The sequence below is a fragment of the Egretta garzetta genome, unplaced genomic scaffold, assembly GCF_000687185.1.
Source record: "Egretta garzetta isolate BGI_Z169 unplaced genomic scaffold, ASM68718v1 scaffold787, whole genome shotgun sequence".
In the NCBI taxonomy this organism is placed as follows: Eukaryota; Metazoa; Chordata; class Aves; order Pelecaniformes; family Ardeidae; genus Egretta; species Egretta garzetta.
Window position 1 is genome coordinate 622,305 of NW_009260266.1, and position 19,280 is coordinate 641,584.

Genomic DNA, 19,280 nt, shown 5'->3' on the forward strand with positions numbered 1-19,280 from the left:
GAATATTTTGGGATGCATGTGAGCATATGTGACCCAGTTGCAGATCTAGTCTTTGGTTTTCAAGAATAAATGAAATCTTGAGATAAATCAAAGAGTAAATAATTGTAATAAAATTTCCTGGTCATAATCTTTGAACCATTCAGGTCCAGAAAGTAATGTGGCTTGAATTTTATCTTCCCAGCCACATAACCACTGATTTATGTTTCTCTCTCTCTAGGACTAAGTAATATCATAGGGATCATTGTCTACATATCAAGCAATGCAGGTGACCCAAGTGACAAGCGAGATGAGGACAAAAAGAACCATTACAACTATGGTTGGTCTTTTTATTTTGGAGCCTTGTCTTTCATTGTGGCTGAAACCATAGGTGTTCTGGCTGTGAACATTTATATTGAGAAGAACAAAGAGCTGAGGTTTAAGACCAAGAGGGAATTCCTTAAGACTTCTTCCAGTTCTCCTTATGCCAGGATGCCAAGTTATAGGTACAGAAGGCGGAGGTCCAGATCCAGTTCTCGATCTACAGAGCCTTCTCCATCTAGAGACATTTCTCCAGTTGGCATGAAGATAGCGAGCACCATTCCCATGAACGAAATTTCTCTTTCCAGAGAGCCTTTGAAGGTTACAACGGCCGCCAGCTACAACGCAGACCAAGAAGCCAGTTTTCTGCAGGTTCACAACTTCCTTCAGAAGGAATTTAAGGAAGGACTCCACGTCAACATGGTCAACAGGAGAACAACACCTGTTTGAAGTACCTTCCTTCCTCACGTTTTTTGAAGAAATATCGAAACAGAATGGATCTGTCATGAAAGAGAAGGAGCGATGTTAAAATACCCTCTCACCTCTTTAATTGTGGCATGTGTTGAGGTAGCAAGTGGAGATCCTCTGGACCAACATAAAGATATGACACGCTCGTAGCTTTTTCTGAAGCTATTCAGAGTTTGTTTCTTTCAGTTCTTGGTGTCACGAGATGAAGGCAGTTCATGTTTCTGCACTTTTGTAGTGTATACAAAGTCTTGGAGAAACTGCAAAAGACTTACCACCAGTGTGTTTTAAAGGATTACAGAAAAATTGTTGTACAACTTTTTTTTTTTCTAATATTGAGATCCCTTAATACAAACTTGCAAATATGATTTATAACCAAGCCCAAGGATGAATATGAACTACTCGACAAGTGAGCCACTTTCCTTTGACACAGCATAAGCTTTGCCTCTTTCAAAAAAAAAAAGAAAAAAAGAAAAAAGTATTTTTGAAGGCGACACTTTCTAAAACTGACCTGTGCTACTGAAACTGTAGAGCACCCGCGTACTGAGCATTACAGACTCCCTGATGGGGTGGGAAGGGGGTCTGCCGTTTCTGGGTGTAAGGCATCCCTCGGGGCAATGCAGGTGGGGGAGAAGAGGGTGGGTGCATCTTGAAACACCTAGAAAAGGAAGGATGAAAGTAGGTGGGACTTGAGCATATTTGCAAATATCATTTCTTGCCTAACATTTAAGAAAACTTGAATTCTTATTTTGACTAGCCCTAGTGCCTGATCTGGCAAGGTGCTGAGTGCTGTCTGTCAGGAACCCCTATAGACTACTCATAGCAAGAGCGAGAAGCAGGCTGAGCCGGGGTGGCCCACGCAGGCGAAGCCGCTGGTTCCCTGCAACCGCGTTCCTGTTTTCCTTACTGCTTCACAAGTGCAACACTAACGCTACTGGAAACTAAGCTATCTAAGCAATGTGCGTAAGAAAATGAGAAGCTAATGCGTTTGGACTAGCAAAACTTCCTGCAGCAATGGGAACTGAGTGTTAATGGATGACAACTTTGTATTTTTTAAAATAGAACAAAAATAATCACCGTTTATGAGATATTTATTAAACTCTTTTTATTATGAATAAGTGCCGCATGGTGCAAGGTATAGTTGCTTTTAGGTGGAAATGATGGTTCGACCTAATTTAATTTATTTTGTAATGATGAATCTACTTATGTGCAGAGAGCCCACAGAAAACTCTATGCATCACCTAAGGGGGGAACTAATTTGTACCCTTTGCTTCTGTAGGTTTCTGAAAAGGTCTGAATTATTTTTTTTTTCCTTTAAATTCCTGCTTTCATTTTTTACACTGAGGCTTGGAATCTCAAAGCTCGAGGGCCTGACTCAAAGGTAATTTAATTTAATAGTACTCATGGTGATTTTAGTGACCACTCAACCAAGCCATATGAGAATGAGGTGCCCGATTCCCCTTGGATGAATTAGGTGCAGTGAGAGAGGAGCATCTAATTCCTGTAGATTCCTTTGAATACCCCCGCCGTCTTTGCCCGGAAAATCTTTGCTACGAGAAGGCTAGAGAAGGGGTGGCAAGGAAAAAAATCATGATTTGGAAAGCTTAGCTCAATGATGGTGGGAGATCTCAGCCAAACTGTTAAAACCTCTTTAGTCTTAATTTATCCTGCGACAGCCGCAGCGTCAGTGACTCAGTGGTGTTTTGGATACAAGGCTTTCAGCTAGTTGAACCAAGTCCTCCAGGGAAATCCTGGAGGAGCTGCCTTAACATCCCAAAAAGCAAGTTGAACCCCCTCTCCCCACCAGGTGAACCCTGCTTAAACCTCTCTCCTTGCAAGAACCAAGACACAATTCTCAATTTTAAGCGAAAGTCTTCCCCTAGTCGCTGTTAAGCTCTGCCTAGCCCTCAGCCCGGCAGAGCGACACCGTTATTTTGGCAGAGGTGGGTTGGAGCCTTCAGCCCTGCTTATTATGAGTTTCCATTCAGGTTAAAACTCTGCTGGGATCCTTTTTCAAACCTCTGAACTCTGAGAGCTGAAGTGAATGGAGCGATGGGAACGATTTAAAAGTAGAAAATGTTGTGCTACTTTCTGTATCAACACACTATGGAGAAAGATGTTACACAAGCTTTTTAAAACAAATTCAAACAGAGGCAGACAAGAAAACTTTTTTACCTACTTTTCGGCTAGGACAACATAAAAGAGTTCTAAAATTATTAAAGTTCTTGATGAAAGGTTTTTTTTACAAGAATCTTTATGCTTTCAAACAATAAATTATTTCCTACTTTTTGAGACTTCGTAATATTAAAATACTTTGATTAGCTATGATAGAAGTAGAAGTTTGCAATGAAAAAAAAAAACCTTCTGTCTCATTAGTGTGTCATACTAAGTGCTAATTTACATCTAATTATAGTTGATGTATTTTTCAAGTGCAATTTCCCAGAACTATTTGTTTCCCACTGTGTTAATAAACTAATAGTTAGAAATAAGTCCTCATCAGTGTTTACTGTAATTAAGAATAAAACCATTCCCTTTAAAACCAGGAGTTAGATATAGGCTGTTTTTCTAAACCCATGTACATTGAACTGGAAGTTGACAGTGTGAGGTTTGCTTTGCCCATTGGTTTTGTTCTTCTCATCGTCGTTCTCCAGTGGATGTGTTTAAAACCAACCATCTGATTCCAGCCAAAGTCTAAGGCTTTTCTAGAGCCCGGGTCAGACCTGCAGAGGTGCCTGTGGTATTTTTACACCACGTCAGCAAAAAAAGTCTTGCCGAGCATTTGGGGATGTTCCTCTTTGCCAGAGCCTCCTCCCCCACGGTTTCAGCAGCTACCCGAGCGCGATGTTGGCTTTGGTCCGAGACAGAGCATCCGCTCCCTCTCCAGCAGGCACCTTGGAAAAATGGAGCTGGAGCAGGGAAGTGTTCATGGGACGCTCATGGAATACAGAGTCTGGACAGGGAACAAAGGCATGGGGACCAGAGCTTGGGAGAATGGGGGCTGTGATTTAAAACTCATGGTCTATACCAAATTGCAGCGCAGTGATTTGTTCAACCAAAGCAAAAAAAAAAAAAAAAAAAAAAAAATGTTGTTTCATTTGAAAATTCCAGTAAAAAAAAAAAAAAAAAAAAAAATCCTCCAAAAATCAGTCTTTTCCTGTGGAAAACTTTGATTCTGACAAAACTGAAAAATTTGCAGCATTCCTCACCATGAACAGTGTCTTGCTCCATGGCTGATCTATCTGAGCAGAATTAGATCATGCTCTGTCTTTGAAACCACTCAGTGACAGTGAAATAAATAAATAAATAAATCGTCTGTTCTTCCACATCTCTCTGGTTTCCCTGGACAGCATCAAACACAAATTAGCCCCCACTTCTCAACAGGACCTGCAGATATCATCACCATATCATTAACAGTAATCGGTCTTTTGGTATTATCCTATAACATACTGTAACAGCAGACCTAAAAAAAAATTGCTATTGGATCAGATTCGATTTTCTGAGAAACAAAGTTTCAGGTATATCGTCAGCCCTCTCTTCCTAGTTTCTCATACACAACAGGAGTAAAAGGAGAAATCGCTTCATAGGCTCGTACATCTAACAATAAACTATTTTTATATTTCCTTTTCTTTCTGTATGGATCACATATCCACAAGGGCTAATATATCATGTCCCTTGAGGTTACATTTCTGTCTGCGATTCTAAAGTGTTATTTCCACTGTGCTTCAGTTCTACTGGTATAATCACAACCATGTATAATGTACTTAACCCTTACTTTTTAAATAAACCGTTTTAAATGTATTCATTTTTGTGTGGAGAGAGGTATATAGATTTTTGACTTCCAGATTCCCTAAGCTGAGATTTCTGTGTTTATTTTTTCACATTTCTACCTATTCCAGTTGCAGCTGGGGGTGTTACTGGAAGCCACTATATCGGAGAAAAATAATATTCTTGTGGTCCCACAGACCAAGAGTTCTCCAAGATAAGCTATCTTCACAACATTTCCAGGCAGTTGGGTAGGAAACTAAGAAAAATTTCCCAGTTTCCAGCTTAAACTTGGTCCGTAAGAGATGCGCTCTGCTTTGGGTGCCTGGTTTGAGACTGGTATAGTGGCCAGGGGCACTGCAAATCACCATCAACAAAAATAAGCCAGTGTCTTCTGGAGTCCTAGCCCTGAGCTTCTGCTTTGCCTCTACCTTTTGAGGTTTCATGTGAATTCACATCCGAGCATCCCCCTTTCCCAGCTCTTGTCCATTTTGCCTGAAGAAAGCTGGACTCTGCATGCGGAAGCTCCACGAAAGCCTTGCTCTGATCACCACCATAAAGTCCCGGCGGTACAAGCCATGCCAAACATGGGTCGACAGTTCAGCAGCCCCTCACCGCCCTGACATCCCGAACTATCCCCGTATCAGAGACACTATTTCTTCTTCAAATACCTCTTTTAACTTTACCTTCCCAGTTCCTAAGCCTCCAGATTGTCTTTAAAGATGGAGGGTGTCTCCATATCTCTACCTGCCTGCTTCTCCCCGTCCATATGGTCCACTGGCACCTATGGAGGGGGGCAGGGGATTCATCTTTTCAAATGCCCCTGACACCCAGTAGTGAAGCCATTTAAAGCTCCAGCCCAAAGCTGGTTCCCTTGAACGAAAATAAATAAAGGTTCTTCCCACATTGCTGAGCAAGTCTGTGGGTAAATAGTGACCCCGAGAGCTGTGGCTGCCCTGCTGGGAACAGGGATGTATCAAAAAGCGATGCTGTTTGAGGGGGAAGCAGAGACAGGGTCCTTACGGCTTCAGGAGAGAGGGAGAAGAGTCCAGCGAGGAGAATGTGGCTTTTCCTTGGAATGAGAAAACTAACAAACATGGGAGGTGCCGAAAATAAAAGGGAATGAGGAGTGCTGTGCACCTGTCTGCGACACGGCTCGTCTTACAGCCGCCGCCTCGCTTCCCCGGAGCTAAGGGATCGCTTACCGAAACAGCACACCCGGCACAGCGGGCGGCATTTTGAGAGAACGAAGCTGCGGCTCGGACGCGCGGGCAGCGGCAGGGATGGTGCCACAAAGCGGCAGGGCTGTGTCCGGCACTGCGGCGGCGTATCTCCTTCTTACCCATGGGAGTCTAGTAAAAAAATTAAAAAATAACCAAATCACACACACATTTTGCTCTTGCCTTCAGCGACGGCAGGATTCCAGCCCCAGAATTAAGGAGCTCTTGGAGGGTGCCATTGGGAGTACTCCCAGGTATCAGCTATGCGGCATCAACCTGTGGTCTCACCGTGCCGGGGCGACGCAGGCGCAGGAGCTCAAATATTGCTAAGGAGCTCACATTTGATGAAAGCTGTTTGCTGAAAATGTGTTTGAGCCGAGAGCAGACCTGGCACAATCTCTTCCACTCCAGGTTATTCTCACCTGGGAAGGTTCTTCTGCAGAACATCGGAAGGGAACCACAGGATTTGGTTAAGCTGGTTGTGGTAAATACGGAGGCTGGTCTGGAAGAAAGACAGAAAAGTGCAAGTGCTGGTGAGCAGAGCCAAGCCAACGCCTCTGCTAGGGACAAAATCATGCAATATTGGCCTTGAGACACCTCCTTTAGCATTTTCTCCAGTAAAGAAACACAACCGTGTCTCTCTCACTGCTGCTAAAGTGCAACTAATTACAACCCCCTCCTCCCGATTCCCAACACGTCCTCATTAATAGCTTATGTTTCACGTGATATTGATTTTTAAATGTGAATACTTGCCAGCTGACGCAGGGAGCCTGCAGGAACCGTTCCTAGGATTATGTACCACAGTCTTCTGGATGTGCCAGCAACCTCTGGGGTTTCCTTCAGTCCTTTGCTCCTCCCGGAATCAGTTTTACTTCTGTATTTGTCAGATGCCCACCAGCCCCCCTAGGGAGGGCAACTTCACCTCCGCACTGGGACAGAAATTCCCAGGTTGGGGACAGAGGCTCAGCCCATGGCCAGAGGAGCCTTTTGGCTCTTGCCACAGCAGTTGCAGGGGCCACAAGCCGTGATCACCAAATACCTGCTGGTGGTCCCCAAAACCACACCTACCCTATGCCGGGAGGAGCAGGCAGCAGTGCCTGTGCAATGTGGCTACATCAGCTCCAGTAGCAAACCCACAGAGCCCATGGGGAGCAGTAACCCCACAAAATACTTCCCTTTCCAGGGACTGGTGGCTCTGGGTCACTTTTTTGGGGCTGGGGACAATGTTTCACCTCAGCTGCGGTAATGTGAGTTTCCAGCCTCCAGGGAAGCTGCTGCCGCTCACGTTGAAGCTCATTGAGTCTCGTTTGCGCTCCAGCTCCGCTCTGCTGGGGACAGGAGGGCAGGATGAATTTTTCCCTTCCAATTTCACTTTAGCTGTTTCTTGGATATTATTAGGAAACTCAAAACCAAACCAACCCCTGAGGAACTAACTTACTCAGATCAGAGTACCTAAGTGAGAATAAAAAGCACGATTCTTGCCAACCCTGGAAGAGACACAAAGACCAACACCAACAAAAAAATGAATGAGCTCCCACCCCTGCAGTCCTTGTAGGTTGTCCTTAGTGTAAAGCACGATCATCAGCACTTGCTTCTTCTGCAACCAGAGCCTTGCTCTGTGCCCACATTTGCAAACACAAATTCCCTTTCTTACACTCCACTTACAGAGGGCCTGCGGAGTTCATAGCATCAAGGAAGCGAAGTCAGGACACAGCTCCTAAGACCGATGGATGTCTAGTGAAATTTAACAAGAGATTAATCCAAAAGAAAAGGCATTACATTTTTAACTCATTCCTTTTCTGCCTCAAAGCTGGTTCCCTTTAGGATTTTGCACTTTTGTGAGAACGCTTGGTTCTGGTTTAAACGTAAGCCTGTAACACTTCTCCCAGCCCCAACCCAGCATATCACAGCCCTACACAGGGCTGCGAGCACCTTCCTACAGATGTGCCCATGGTCTCTGGGCCCTGCCTTGCCCCAGCACCCTCCCCAGTCCCCTTCCCCTCTGGTTTGGCACCACGTACCTTCACTCCTTACCATGACTACCACCTCCCCGGGAGGACCAGGGCACCAGATACCCACCCATACCAGGTTCAGACTTGTCACCCTGCTCCCCAGGGGTGGCTAAGCCAGCCCGGTCACACATCAAGAAGAATACTGTTAACCCCTTTAAGTCCTATTTTAATTACAGTTATTTTGGATCGGTATTTTTTAACTTGCTCTTTATTTTCTCTCCTTTTCCTACGCTCCCCATTCACCTTAACTCATTGCTTCAGGTCATCCTCATTAATGTGAGCTGACGCCTCTGCCCCTTTATTTTGGCATCAGATTGGGGTGTTCATAAAACAGGACTGGAGTAGCTTTGGCGTTACCTTGACACGATAACACGGTATTTACAGCTTGCCACTGACTTTATTTTAACCAATTTTTTTGACATTCAGGTACCATCACCCTCCTCAGTTTGACATCGCAATTTTAACACCATCTCCACAGTGGCCTCTCCACTGGCATTGGCATTCCCTTCAAATCAGCTCTACGATCAGCTGAAACACCAAAGGGAAGAAGAGAGGTTGGCCCCAGCCCAGGCAATCGGGGTTCGGGGTGATAGAAGTCACTTCTGAAAGAAGGGAAGGATGTGGACCATATGCACCGAGGAAAACCCGGATGGTGGGAAAGAAAGCGAGCACTCGAGAGGTTTTTCATTAGAAAAAAAATAGGCAAAAGGCACAGAGAAACAAAAAAAAGAGACTACTCAGAATACTTGAGGTTAATTAACAAATATTTACAATAAAAATAAACAGTAAAATAAATAAGTTTGCTAATTTTTGCCACTTTTTTACGCCACTGTGCTCTGCTCTGGAGGGACGTCCAGCTCTGAACTCCTTGCAGAGGCCGCTGCCAGCTGAAGGCGTGGGCGTGCAGTTTGCGGGCTCCAGGGCTATTAAAGTATTTAGGAGCAGACTGAACGCAGGCCCGACGCTGTTATAAACACAGATGTTTTTATAACCTCGCTGAAAAGTTAATCATCCTATTAATGCCTATTTCTGGGCATGCTGCAAGTCTGCCTTTGAACGGTGGCTGCAGCGACTCTGGGTGAGCGCCTGCCCGCTCGGTTCGTGGGAATCCAAAACAAACCCAGGGGGACGGGGCGGAAAGCTGAGCTCTGCCGGGCGCTCCCCTCGTTATGTGCATTAATAGCCTCCTCGCTGCGCCGGCTGACACAGCCCAGCAGCTGTCTGCGGCCGCCCCGCGCTCCCCGGCCAGCCCGAGGCTGACATTTGCAAACGCTCAGATGCGCCAGGATTTGGGGAGACCTCACGAATCACCTGCCGCGCTCCACAAGGAGCGCCGGTCCGGAGCGGGATGGATGAGAACAAACCCCTGAAAGTCCGGCTGACGTTCTCCGTGATCCTGGTTGGCGTCTCGCTCCTGTTCGCAGCCGTAGTGACTGACCACTGGGCCGTACTCAGCCCCAAAGTGGAGGAATATAACGCCACCTGCGAAGCGGCTCATTTTGGGCTATGGCGGCTTTGTACAAAGCGGATTTTTATGCGGGAGCAAGGTCCCAAAGAGAAGGGCTGTGGACCGATAAGCCTGCCAGGAGGTAGGTGACCACCCACCGATGCACGGGAGAAAGCAGCAGGCGGTCACGCCAGGCTTCGCTTAGGATGTGGCAGAAGGAAAAGAGGGGGGGCCGTGCTCCCGTGGCGTTTAATTTGGCATGGGGCTGTGCGGGGCTGATTTCACGTTGGTCTGCAAACACACCTCATTGTCATCCCTCTGGCTGTAAGCGTGCGCCGTGGCCTCGCACATCGATTCGTGACCATATTTGAGTTGCCTGTGCAACGACGACAGTGGTGGGGAGAAAGGGAGGAGGATCGGACACGGTGCAAAATTAGGGTAGAGGAGCTTCTCCTGACATCAGGCAAGGGTCTCGCAGAACCCAGGCCCGCTGACGGCAGCGGCCAAGGAAGAGAATTTATGAGTCTAGTGTATATAGCTGGATCTTTAGGATTTCCAGATCCATATAACTATGAAGGAACAGCCTGTTCGTGGCTGGCATTAGGTTCTCTCTGAACTATTTCAGTTCCTCGGGGCAGGGAGGAACAGGGACCTGCAGTACATTTTGCCAACTTCCAAAAAAAAAAAAAAAAAAAAAGGCATAAACCAAGTTTGAAGCAATTTCTCAATGACTTACTGAGGCTCCTCACCTCTCGGCGGAGGCAGCCTGATCTCCATCACGATTCCTCCAGCGGAATTGATAGGGAGGGTGGTGGGGGAGCGGGTATGGCTGCTTTCCGGGAAGACGGTTACATTCCCATGGTAAAAGGAGCTCATTAGGTTTTTGCTGATCGCAAAGTCAGCAACATTCATGCCGCATGCACGAATACACTCCCTCCGTGACCAGGCTACACTGCTTTTTTAGAAGGCTCATAGGGTACTGGATGCTTTCCAGAACAGAAATAACAGGATTGCCTTCACGTTAGACTCGCTGCTTGAAATGGAATGTATACGTTAACACGTATTTGAAAATTTCCTGTGAAAAATCTTACTGCCGGGGCTTACTGTTTATTCCCTGTATTACTGCAAGTCTTCATCTCTTTGGCCAAATTACATGCTCTGAAGAGAGGAGCTCAGCCTCGGCGTTCTGATCTGCCGCTAACCAAATTTGGGAGTGTGTCATCCGTATGCCTAACGTCTCTCATGAAGGTACTTACGTGCCTAGAAACATATTCCTTCCTGCACAGCTTTCTTCGCACGCAGGGGAAAACTCCCGCAAAAGGAAAAACAATAGAAATGGGTGGAGAAACGCCCAAATTGCACAACCGCGGGGTAAATATAAAACTCATAAATATCCAGCTGTCTGCAAAAAGCAGATTCGCAGGCAGGGCAGCACGAAAGCAGCTACTGTCTTTGACAGACATCAGCATGTGCTTGCACGGGCATTGCATCGCATCCCAGCGCTGCCCTCCCGCCAGGCACAGGGAACGACCGGGCGACGATGGAGGGGCTGGGCCACCCCCCCCCCCCCCCCACCCCGGGGGGGCGGGGGGGGGGGCAGCCCCCGCGGATTCGGGCTGCTAAACGATGCTGCGTCCGCCCGGCTCGCGTTAGATTGATTTCACACTTCTGGGAAGAGATGTCGGCAGGGAAACACCGGGGTTGCGAAACCTGCAGTCCTTGAGAAAATGTGAATGAACAAACGTGCAGTGAAAGAGCGGGCACTGGTTTTCCTGAAAATCAGGAGGCACAACCAGACATTACTGCCAGGACTGGAAAAGAAACGTAAGAATCTATCACAGCATTAATAACCATTTACCAGTCCCTCCCCAAGGAGGAAATGGATGGCAGGATTAATGGTATTTATTGGGTTTTGAGCTCCACACAGGGCAAAGTGGGGAGGATGGCTTGGCTGGCGCTCCACAAAGCAGGGCTGTGATTTAGGCAGAGCTTTAAAATTTTACAGCGCTCTTCCAAGGATGTTGACAAATTGGAAAGGGCTCAGCATCCTGTTGTAAGAAATAAAAAGATCAGGGAGATGGCTGTTAAAACCAGGCAAATTCAGATTAATACTGAGACATTTTTAACCGTGGGCAGTGGGGCCGTTTACAGCCGGCTGTAAACTGAGTTTGCCTTCACCGCCAGTAACTCCAGTGTAGGTGTTGTCCTTTAAAATGAGCTCTTGCGTGGCAGCGGGGATGCCCTAAGCCTGCCCATGCTGCCAGCAGCTTAAATTGGTCCTTGCAAATATGGGAACCTGAGTTCAGGTAACTGGAGAGGAAAAGTGCTCAAGCAAACGGGTTATCAGTGGGGCTGTCTTGTTCCCCATGTCCACATAAGAGACTCACTGTGCAAGACCGGTATGAAGTTAAATTATTTGGAGTTACCATCTCCAAAACTCAGCATGTGTCAAAGGCCTTCCCCTGGTCTGTTGGCCAGGTCAGAGCCCAAAGTCTGGCCCCTTCTGCTGCTCAGCCCTCACCTTAACACCTCCTCTAATCACGGCAGCAGGTCCCATCTCCCAAACTTAACCCAAGTGGAAGCCTCACATTAAAATCCAGGTTTTTCTAACCACCCAGCCTACCACAAAACCCCACATGCTAGAATCTACCTGAGCTTCAAGAGCAAGGTGGGCTCCAGCCCCTCCCCAGAGCTCACGGGTGATAACTGCCACCCAAAACTCTGCATGCTCCAAACACCTTGTGTGGCCTCTCTGCCCCTTCTTCCCCCATGAGGTCTCCATATTTCAGACCCCCCCAGTTCCAACCATACCTCAATGCGATTGCGTTTTGATCGCGTCCCACGGCTGCGGTAGCTGTCGTCCAGCCTCGTGGAGGTGAGCAGCAGGGGACGTTGGCTCGGCGTGAGTAGAGAAGATGAATTGGCCCATTTGCCCTCGCACAGTGGTCATCCGGGAATGGTGGAGCTGAAGCGAAAGGGCCAGGAGGGCTGTAAGGTTGGGTGACCTGGAGGGGGGAGGACACTGTGATAAACTGCATGTTACAGCCCTGAGGTTCACGCGAGCCTTAGGGATCACAGAGCCCCTGGACTGCTCCCATCCACACACTGCGGTGACCTCATGGCAGAGTTAAGGCAATTAGGGGCAGAAAGAAACAAAGATTGCCACATGGTTTTCATCCATTACAAAACCGATTTTAAATCCTATCCTTTATGTAAATGTGGTGTGACACAAATGAGCTCTTCTCCTATTCATGGTGGCACCAGCAAGGCATTGAAGTGCCTCAGTTCTCTTGAATAACAGGCAGCCTTGTTGAAACAGGTATTCCGAACTCAGCAGAGCACCAAAGCATCTTTCAACCGAAAATAATATAACACTTTACCAAAACCAATCTAGTTGTATTTTCCCAGCACAAATGTGTTTTCCAAAAACACTTACCCTAGAGCTAACCAACTCCTGTGCTAACCCTATTTATCGTACCTTGGCAGAGCCTTGCTACAAGCCACAAACACAGAGGCAGCTCCTTCTCCTGCAGACAAGTCCACCTCCAAAGGGAGGTTTCATGTGCTCCCCCCCCTCTGCTGAGCCTTCATGGCCTGGAGGGTGGATTGGGCAGGTTGGTTCACCTGCAACGGAGACGAAGCTGTGCTGCGTCCCCCATCGCACCATGTCTGGGTGGCTTCACCTTGGGCTTTGTACAGTCAGCACACCTGGGGACTCCTTTGAGTTCAGCCTTTTTGGAGAATTAATTAAAAGCCAAACCAAACAATTCAAGATGAGGCGGCCCAGTTTCATCCCATCTCCCTCCCCTCCCACAGGAGTCAAAGGATCTGCAGGCTGGGATCACCAGCCTGGACACTCAGCCTCAGCCACCTCTTGGTCGCTGGCAGAGGCACGCGACCTCCGCTCTCGGGCTCAGCATTTGCAGTTCCAGTCATAGAGGTCTGAGTTCAAAAATATTCCCTCCAGTCGTTTGCAAGGATAATAAAGAACCGGTCAGGGCATGCCAGAGCTGAACATTAACCTAGTCTCCAGCAAGGGGAAGCTGCAGATGAAATAAAAGTCAGTTTAAAAATTAAGTAGGTAAGAGCATCTCGAAGGAATCTTCCACTAATGGGCCCAAAAATGCTGCTTTGCAAGTGCCTATCTCCTGGGAGACAGAAAATAAATCCGCCTTGAATCAGTAACTCCAACATCTGCCATTTACACGACAGAAAAAACCCCACAAGAACCAACAGATAACATACAGTATTCTGGTATCTTCTTGCCACTAGAAATTAATGCTGTAAATAAACACCAAAATGCAGTATGGATCCCCAGGCAGAAAACCTGCACAGTCCTGCACCCAGGACCTGGTTCCAGTGACCTGTGCTGTAGCAGCACGTCCTGGCCCGGACACTGGAGAGGACCATAAAGTCCTCCCAGACTTTATCCTAGTATCTCCTGGCAATTGGTGCTAACTCCATTATTTAATGGACAGGAGATGCTGGTGTTGACCAAGCGGCCCCTCGCCGCAGGCAGTGCCTGTATTTCGTGCAACCTTGACGTGATTTCCCGGTCTGATGGGAGGCCAACGCGGGGTGCAGGAGGGGTGCAGGGGCAGGTGCTGGAGCGCGTCCTCTCCAGCCCGGCTCAGCAGAATAGCGCAATCAGAGCTGGCGCTGCTCAACGCGGCTCCACGATTGCACCCTTCCAGCCAAATTCCTGGCGAGCAACTGTTCTCCCAGCTCCGTGCCCCTTGAAGCCTTCAATTAAATCAGTTATAAATAGCGGGAACACCCTCCACCCTAACCCTGCTGCTGCCAAAGCTTCGAGTCAGCAGGTCCTCACCAGACCCTTCCCCGTCCCGCTGAGGCCGAAAGCCTCCCGTGTATCTACTGACAGCAATGACAGCTCTCTGCTGGCTGACTCTCACAAGGCTGAGGCTGAAACACTATCGTGGCCATTGAGAGACTCCGCTACCAACTTCCCTCCTCCCAGTATCCCCCACCCCACAATCTTGATCCCTGTTCACCTTATAACCTCTCTATAAATATCCCGTGTACGTGGCAGCATGCTCACGTAAAGTCCAGACAGAGGAACATCATAAAGTTCCCACTATCTGCCTCTGCTATCTTATCAAATTAACTGAGTAGACTGCTCTGATGGGAGCGAACTTTGGTAAAGCCAGGTTAAGTGAGAGCCTCTTCGCCCTTGGCTTTGATCAGCCTTCCCTTCCCTGGACCACTGTTTGTGGCTTCAGATGGCTTTTGCCTTTTTGGTCTAACAGCCAAAAAAAAGCCCTCATTGTCCCCATTGCAGTAAAACACCACGTGCTTTGCTGCATTGCAGCCGCTGCATCTCTGGGACCCCCACAGCATGGTGACCTCCCCCCACGCAGCAAACTCAACTGGGCTGCTCTTCCCTGCCAGGCGCTGCCACGCAGGGGGCTGTGAACTGGGGGTGGGGTGAGCTGGGAGGGAGAAGGTGGATGAGGATGCTCCATCCCCCTTTTTTGGAGTCCAAGCTCACCGCAGGAGTGGTGGCCCTCCTATGGCCAGTGGGGTGATGCCACTACGGAGTGGGTTGGCAGTGGTGAGGGGACGTGAGCGGAGGTACCAGCTCAGCTGGGGGCACAGCCGGTCTCATCACCAGGACATACAGCTATGCAGAGAGGCAGGAATGTGCGACAGCCAAAGACAGAACGAGAAAAATAATCTGTAATTCATATTTTAAATAGATGAGCAATCAATGTGAAAAACTCTCAGAGGGTGCAGCCCACGAAAGGTATCGGGGGGGGGTTCAGCCTCGTCCATGCTGGAGCCGGTGGCCTGGCACGCACGTACCACTCATCTGCCCCCAAATAAAACAGATCCAACTGCAATTTCTCTGTGCAACCAAGGGTAGGGAACCTTAAAACCATTGCAAGTTTGATACATCAATAAAAAGCAAATTCAGGTTTAGTACATTTTATCAGACATTTCCAAGCAGAATGAATTTCCTTTTCTCTTTCAGAACACAACTGCTCCTACTTCAAGCACTTCACACCAGGACAGAGCTCAGAGATATTTGAAGTAACCACCCAGAAAGGTAAGAATGATCCTGAAAAATATTTCCTTGACTGAAGTGCACACAAGATCTAAGGTAAAGGGGTCCCCAACATGAGGGCTCCGTCCTGGTTCTGCTGAAAGCAGTAGAGGGATTTCCATCAGACACCACCAGCTGGGAAAGACATAAAAAAAAAAAAATGCTCTGAACGAGGTCAAACACCAGCTTCCTGGGAAGAATGGGTTTTATATATGATCGCACTCATAAGTGTGATTTTACTCAAAGTTGTCCCATAAATATATAACAATGTCAATACACATGAAACCTGCAAAAAGTCTTTTCAGCATAAAAATGACGTTACAGCAGCGGCACTGTCCACCACACTGTGAGCCTTTGCCATTGAAGGAAGAAGACATTAATAAAATCTAAATGAATAAATCGTACCCCAAGTGGAGTCTTGACCCTGACAAGAAGTACAGAGACTCTGTGAAGACCATTAGGAATTTTATGCTTCGCATTGATTTTATATGAAAATCATGTGAAAACCAGAGGTACCAATGGAAGGAAGGAACCAAGACCCCACAGAGACGTGCACAGTCGGTGTTTACAGAGCATGGATTTTGAACACGGTCTTTCCCAGACAAATTTCACATTTCTAAGAAGTCCCTGATAAAGCAGGGCAGGTTTAGGCTAGACATTAGGAAAAACTTCTTCACCGAAAGGGTTGTCAGGCTCTGGAATGGGCTGCCCAGGGAGGTGGTAGAGTCCTCATCCCTGGAGGTATTTGAAAGAAGGATAGACGAGGTGCTTAGGGACATGGTTTAGTGGTGGGATGGCAGGGTTAGGTTAAAGGTTGGACTCGATGATCTCAAAGGTCTTTTCCAACCAAAGTGATTCTATGATTCTATGATTCTAATATTTCTAGCGCTCATCTAACGTGCTCCTCTCTCTTTCTCACCCTCTCATTAAGGACAAATTCCTTCCTAGTTCGCCACAAAATGTATTCTGCTGGGGAGTAAATGAGCTGATGATTATGTGATATTAAACAATCTGCTGTGCTTCCAGGGGGAATTATAATGGTGGAAAACCTTGCGCACAGGTTTTCTAAAAAAGCAGTTTCCTAAGACAGGAAAGACTGGGGATTGTAAGTGGATAGAAGAGCCCGGGTCTGGACTACCTGCTTGTGCCCATTTATATACCAGCACTTCCAGCCATCTGATGTTAACAACATACCGATGCCTTCTTAGTCATTTCAGGAAAAAAAAAAAAATTAGGAAGAACTTCTTTTCTTTGAAGTAAAAGACAAAGCTTAAGCCGCAGCAGAAGATTATACATCGAAACAAACTCTTTCAGGCAGTTCTAGCACACAGTAAAGAGAAACATTAAGGAAATTATAATAAAACAGTGGTATGAAAAGCAACGAGAACAAAGAGTGATCTGCTGTTCCCTTTCGCAGAAATAGCTTCGTTTTGATGGGAGCTAATTAGTAACAGGCAAAAAAATTCTTCAGGATTTTGCCTGGGAGATATTTTTTTTTAATGGCTTGAAAGGCAAATATCATCAGGCACTGTGATGTTCACGCATGGCTACACGTGTTAAATATTAAACTAATCTGGAAACGAATGCAATATGCAAATGAAGGCCTGAATTATTCAATTAGCAATTCTTCCCCTCCATTCAGGCACTGAACTGTGCTTCGGCTGGGGGAAGCGTCCAGCGCACATCTCAGCTGGCGTAGCAAAACCCAGGACATTCTGTGGAGGGTTTAATCCTATGCCCTGAAGAAGCTGGGTTTTCACAGAGCTGGAAATCAGTGCCTTAAAGTAAAAAAAGAAAAAAAGGTGCTACTCAAACTCTTCACCTCTGGCCTCCTGCCTGCTTGGATTTTGAGCCCTATGGAGCATCTGCATTGGTACAACATGGGCACCATGCATGGGGGCCTTGTCAAGGCTCTGCAATATAGACCTGGAATAAAAATAGCCTAGAGCTGTCTATTTACTCTGAGAGCAGAGCGTGGAGCCCAGCAAGGCTTCAGCAATAACATCCATGCGGCAGAGCTAAAATGACTCCAGCCCAGAGCTTCATCAGGCCAATACAGGTGCCATTTGCTCTTCCAGTAACTGTTTCCAGAAAGTGTTTCCCCCTCCTGCTCTGTTTTTATACCCTTTGCATTCAAAATATACATGGCCAATAATTGCCCGTGCTTTTATTTGAGGAAAATATTCAATTCACCACACAGCAGTGGGAGGATACGTATTTCTCGGAGTGACCTACCGCAAAGTCACAGGAGCATGCACAAAATTTGCAGACATTTGAAATTTTTTGGTGGTTTTTTTTTTTTGCTTTGGCAGAATACAGCATTTCAGCTGCAGCCATTGCCATCTTCAGCGTTGGCTTTGCAATCATCGGCACAATCTGCGTCCTCTTATCCTTCGGGAAGAAGAGGGACTATCTGCTGAAGCCAGCATCCATGTTCTACACTTTTGCAGGTAGGAGACTCAGTGCTCACGGACTTGCACTCACTTCATAGGACAACATAGAGAACCTTAGATAGATCCTAGAAAGATGGCGACACTTCTAATAAATGCCCTCAAAGTGCATTTTCTTCCCAGCCACAGTCAGACTGCAAGTCCCTGTGGGGTGCTCCGGCTGAAGAGCTCTGAAAGTGTCCTGCTCCACAAGCATTACCCAGCAGCTTGTCTGTATTTTCTCCAGCTCCCGTTAAAAGGGGCATTTCTAACATACGCAGTTCTGGCCCGGTCTAAGCCAGGGATATACACTGTTCTACCTCATTTATTACGAGTCAAACCAAGGAACAGCTGATCCAGGCCCAAAAGACACAGCTGTCTCCCAAACCCACAGACTGCATTTCTACACGAGCTGGTTATACCTTGACATGCCGCAATGACCGAAAGACAGAGGCATAAATTTGTCACCTCAATAAAACTCTTCTTCAGCCTTTGGGAAAGCGCCCTAGGGAATGCAATTATTCCTCCACCACTTTGAGTTTCCCATCCAAGCCCGCCTAAAAGATCACACCCAACAAGTCACTGGCTGACTCGGTCGGCCTGGGTGACAGCAGAGCTCTAAGCAGTTGCGAGCGTTGGTTCCTTCAAACAGCCAGTGACTCACCTGTGACTCTCACTGCAATTCCTGTATGCAAAAAGACAGATGAGGTGGTTAATTAAGGATGAAAAATTGACAGCTGGTTATTCAACCCACTGCTCCTACCTTCCTTCAGGTCTCTGCATCATCATCTCTGTAGAAGTCATGAGACAATCCGTGAAGAGGATGATCGACAGCGAGGAGACAGTCTGGATTGAGTACAGTTACTCCTGGTCCTTCGCCTGTGCCTGCGCCTCTTTTGTCCTGCTCTTCATCTGCGGCATCGCCCTCCTCCTGATCGCACTGCCTCGCTTCCCCCAGAACCCCTGGGAGACCTGCATGGATGCAGAACCGGAGCACTGATGCTCCCAGCACCCATGATCAAAAAAACCAGAAAGCATTCTGAAAAGATTTGTATTTTTTAAAACGTTTGGGTCTCACTACACAATGTGCACTCCACTAAGTTGTTACTGAACCAAGGCATGTTCAATTGTAATTATTGCTTTCTTTCTTTCTTTTTTTTCCCTCTTTTTTTTCTTTTTAAGAAAGCAGAAAGAGCATTCAGCACCAGCTTGGGTCGTGGGTGAATGGCACCGCTCTGTGCCAGTTTGGGGATGCCTTGTGCTGATGCAGTTGGGGGAAAATCTGTGCATGAGGCACTAAGTCGTTACTGAACCAAGGCATGTTCAATTGTAATTATTGCTTTCTTTCTTTCTTTTTTTTCCCTCTTTTTTTTCTTTTTAAGAAAGCAGAAAGAGCATTCAGCACCAGCTTGGGTCGTGGGTGAATGGCACCGCTCTGTGCCAGTTTGGGGATGCCTTGTGCTGATGCAGTTGGGGGAAAATCTGTGCATGAGGCAGCTCGTGCCACAGAAAAGACAGCTTTCTTAGGGAGAAGATGTTTGGTGTTGTTGGGTGTAGATCCATGAGGGGTATCAGGCTTTTACA

The 19,280-nt window shown here is 47.1% G+C and overlaps 2 protein-coding genes across 2 annotated transcripts in view; both read left to right on the forward strand.

The window, feature by feature from the left end:
- Positions 1-747, forward strand: part of CACNG4 (calcium voltage-gated channel auxiliary subunit gamma 4) — a 65,585-nt gene extending 64,838 nt beyond the window's left edge. Inside the window, exon 7 of the mRNA XM_035897707.1 lies at positions 218-747. Within this exon, the coding sequence (XP_035753600.1) occupies positions 218-747 (530 nt within the window). The remainder of the gene's footprint in view (positions 1-217) is intronic.
- An 8,357-nt stretch (positions 748-9,104) lies between these two features.
- CACNG1 (calcium voltage-gated channel auxiliary subunit gamma 1) lies at positions 9,105-18,696 on the forward strand. Its single transcript, XM_009642337.2, has 4 exons — positions 9,105-9,345; positions 15,196-15,270; positions 17,580-17,717; positions 18,470-18,696. Exons 1-4 carry the CDS (start codon positions 9,105-9,107, stop codon positions 18,694-18,696), a joined length of 681 nt encoding a protein of 226 aa, XP_009640632.1.
- Positions 18,697-19,280: the final 584 nt, after the last annotated feature.